A 3690-nucleotide genomic window follows, 5' to 3' on the forward strand; every position below is an offset into this window, starting at 1 on the left:
TATAGTGATGCAAAAATATTAAGAATTACAGTTTACTACTTTTTGGTATTTCCAGATTTTATAGATTAAGAATGGCAAAGAGAATACAACCATCGTGGGCCCCACCTCAAAGAAAAAACGCTTCTGTTCTTAAATTATACAATAGTTTTACTAGAAATAAAGAAGTATTTGTCCCACAATTTGGAAATCGTATACTATGGTATAGTTGTGGACCTACTGTTTATGATGCTTCACATATGGGACATGCTAGGTAATCATAATGTTGTTCAAAAAATTATGCACATATTTTATTGAAATATTATAAGTATAATATTCATTTTAATGTACTTTCATATGATTTTTGTTATTATTTAGATCATATATCTCCTTTGATATATTAAGGCGTGTGTTGTCTGATTATTTTGGATATGATATTCTATATGTAATGAATATTACTGATATAGATGATAAAATTATAAAGAGAGCTAGACAAAACTATTTATATGAGAGATATATTGAAGAGAGTCATACCCTTGATGAAATTTTGGATGATGCAAAAAATGTTATGTGTACTTTTGAAGATATAGTAAAGACTACAAATGATGTAGATAAAAAAAATATGCTACTGAAAATGTTGTCCAATGTGGGAAAGGCAATTGAAAATCTTGAGAATGCTGTGAAACTTAAAGATGAGGACAAAATGAAAGAATTTCAAGAAGTATGTGTTTATATATAGTTTTCATGCTATTAGAGTATTAATAATAAGCATATAGCTAGTAATAATGTTATTATTTAATGTTAATAATATTGTTAGTAATTTTATTTAATAATTTATCTAAAAACACTGTGTTTGTAATTTCTATGGGTACAGTTGCTATTAAAAGAAACACGAGATCCATTGGCAGAATGGTTGGACAAGAGAAAGGGAGCTACAGTCATGGAACACTCAATTTTCACCAAATTGTCACAACATTGGGAAATGGAGTTTCTAAAAGACATGGATGCTTTAAATGTAAATTTAAATATAATCTTGAATTTAATTACATGTTTATTAATTACACAGAAAAACTTATAATGAAATGTTTTTTAGGTATTACAGCCAAATAGTTTGACAAGAGTTAGTGAATATATTCCAGAAATTATAGCATTTATTCAAAAAATTATAGAAAATGGACATGCATATGAAAGTAATGGTTCTGTATACTTTGATGTTACTAGCTTTGATAAACAAGATAAGCATTACTATGCTAAACTTGTGCCAGAAGCATATGGTGATACATCAAGTTTACAAGAAGGAGAAGGTAAAAATGAATTTTTTTTTAAATACTTGATTATATTTTGAACGAAAACTTTTTTTGATTAGGAGATTTGAGCACTTCAGAGTTATCCGAAAAAAAATCATCGGTAGATTTTGCACTTTGGAAATGTTCTAAAGAAGGAGAGCCATGGTGGGAAAGTCCTTGGGGTAAAGGACGTCCAGGTTGGCATATAGAGTGTTCAGTTATGGCATCTATGGTTTGTGGAGAAAATTTAGACATTCATACTGGAGGAGTAGATTTAAAATTTCCACATCATGATAATGAAATAGCACAAGCAGAAGCATATTTTAATAATTCTAATTGGGTTAGATATTTTCTTCATTCTGGTCATTTGACCATAGCAGGATGCAAGATGTCAAAATCTCTAAAAAATTTTATTACAATACAAGATGCATTAAAAAAACATTCAGCAAGACAGCTTAGACTTGCATTTCTTTTGCATTCATGGAAAGACACGTTAGATTATAGCGATAATACTATGAATATGGCTATTCAATATGAGAAGTTTTTAAATGTAAGTATAAACGTCGGTTAAATAATATTTTATACTCTGTTTAATACTCAACAATATAATATCTATAAAATTGATTTGTATCACAGGAATTTTTTTTAAATGTAAAATGTAAAATTAGATCTCTGGATTCAGAAACAAATATTAATACTTTTACTAAATGGACAAATTCTGAAGTGGAATTAAACCAGAACTTTTATAATACTAGAGATTCTGTGCATAATGCATTATGTGGTAAGTAAACATTTGTAAACAGAACACTGTCAGGTGCATATTTCATCTTCAGAAATTATTGTATATTTGTATTATAGATAATATTGATACAAGAAGTGCGCTGGATGCAATTAGAGATCTTGTGACACATTGCAATATTTATATGAAACAAGTTAAACAACCAAATACGTTATTACTTAGAGATGTTGCAGTTTATTGTACGAAAATGTTAAGTATATTTGGTGCAATATCATCTTCACACGATTGTATTGGTTTCCCAGTTGATGCTAATACTACAAATTTAAATGTATGTTACACATACTTTTACTTTTCCTTCATCTACATCGTGCATTTTTTTTATTATCGATTTCATTGAAGGTTGAAGAAATTGCCATGCCATATCTTGAAATTCTGGCAAGTTTCCGTGAAAAAGTGAGAAGTCATGCTAAAACGTTAAAAGCTAGTAGTATTCTCGAGGAATGTGATAAGTTACGTGACGATATTTTACCGGACGTCGGCGTGCGTTTGGAAGACAGTAATGAGGAATCATGTAAAGTTAAATTAGTGAATAAAGAAGAACTGCTAAGGGAAAAGGAATGCAAGAGGAAAATGGAATTAGAAAAAGCACTGGAGAAGGAAAAGAAGAAGGCGGATGCTGCTGCGGCAGCAGCAGCAAAAGAAGCGCAGAGAAAAATTCCACCTACTGAAATGTTTAAGTTAGAAAAGGATAAATATTCTCAATTTGATAATAATGTGAGTAAAATTGTTTGTTAGTTAATATATTTCTTTGTATACGGTATTTAAAAAATTGTTTTGTTTAGGGTATACCTACGCATGATATAGACGGTAAAGAAATCAGTAAAGGACAGATGAAAAAATTGCAAAAATTGCTGCAAGCGCAAGAAAAAAGATACAACGAATATCTTGCTTCTATTCAAAATGTTGCTTAATATTTTTAGCTGCATAGTATTAATTTTGTGTGGTGTAAGGAAATTGTTGGTTCCACGCGGCAAAAATATTTATTTTCATGTTACTTTCGTATCATTGCATTGTTCATTAATTTATTACTGGCTATGAACGTAACAAAGCTCATATAATACTTAGGTTAATGCTTACGTTTATATGGTACTTAATTAAAAAGATTAATTCTATTTCTGCTTAACGTTTTCTCAATGTGTTGCAGATAACTTAGTTATCACTAAATGCACATATACAATATTAATGTCACTATTGTATCAAATTGCAATAGAAATTTAATAAATTGTACTTCAATAAAAAACAGTGTGTATATAAATTCATAGAAATATAGGCCTTATATGAATTAATCATGTCATTCATCCATTAAGGTTATGCTGTTAACATGCATTTAAATGCAGACAAGGACAAGATGATAAACATTATTTATTTTTCACGCAAATATCTTTAGATAAGTGTATAAAATGATTTATTCGAACAATATTCCGATTAAAACTATATATCATTCTTTTGTTTTTCCTTGCAGAAAATTACTTTTTTGTTACAAGATAAACACTGCCAAAATATGATAAGACTTAAACGTCTGGAAACGATTTCCTTTTTTATAGACAATTAATACGGAGTAAACGTAAATGATGAAGAGAAAAAAACATCGATAGATATTACAGTTTTTTCCACCAAGAGTAAATAATA

General features: G+C 29.0%; 1 protein-coding gene across 1 annotated transcript; it reads left to right on the forward strand.

Moving 5' to 3' along the window:
* Positions 1-71: 71 nt before the first annotated feature.
* LOC108571573 (cysteine--tRNA ligase, cytoplasmic) lies at positions 72-3027 on the forward strand. Its single transcript, XM_017933643.1, has 9 exons — positions 72-250; positions 355-697; positions 851-991; positions 1070-1280; positions 1343-1812; positions 1899-2043; positions 2121-2329; positions 2401-2775; positions 2844-3027. Exons 1-9 carry the CDS (start codon positions 72-74, stop codon positions 2970-2972), a joined length of 2202 nt encoding a protein of 733 aa, XP_017789132.1. The 3' UTR covers positions 2973-3027.
* The last annotated feature ends 663 nt before the right edge of the window (positions 3028-3690 follow it).

Source organism: Habropoda laboriosa, unplaced genomic scaffold (assembly GCF_001263275.1).
Source record: "Habropoda laboriosa isolate 0110345459 unplaced genomic scaffold, ASM126327v1 scaffold40, whole genome shotgun sequence".
Taxonomy (NCBI): Eukaryota; Metazoa; Arthropoda; class Insecta; order Hymenoptera; family Apidae; genus Habropoda; species Habropoda laboriosa.

What these genes read in the sequence shown, in the direction of transcription:
- LOC108571573 (XM_017933643.1), top strand. Translation starts at nt 72, where the DNA reads ATGGCAAAGAGAATACAACCATCGTGGGCCCCACCTCAAAGAAAAAAC. An exon ending in AATATGAGAAGTTTTTAAAT is followed by an intron (nt 1,813 to 1,898) that starts GTAAGTATAAAC and finishes TTTGTATCACAG; the next exon opens with GAATTTTTTTTAAATGTAAA. An exon ending in TGTGCATAATGCATTATGTG is followed by an intron (nt 2,044 to 2,120) that starts GTAAGTAAACAT and finishes TTTGTATTATAG; the next exon opens with ATAATATTGATACAAGAAGT.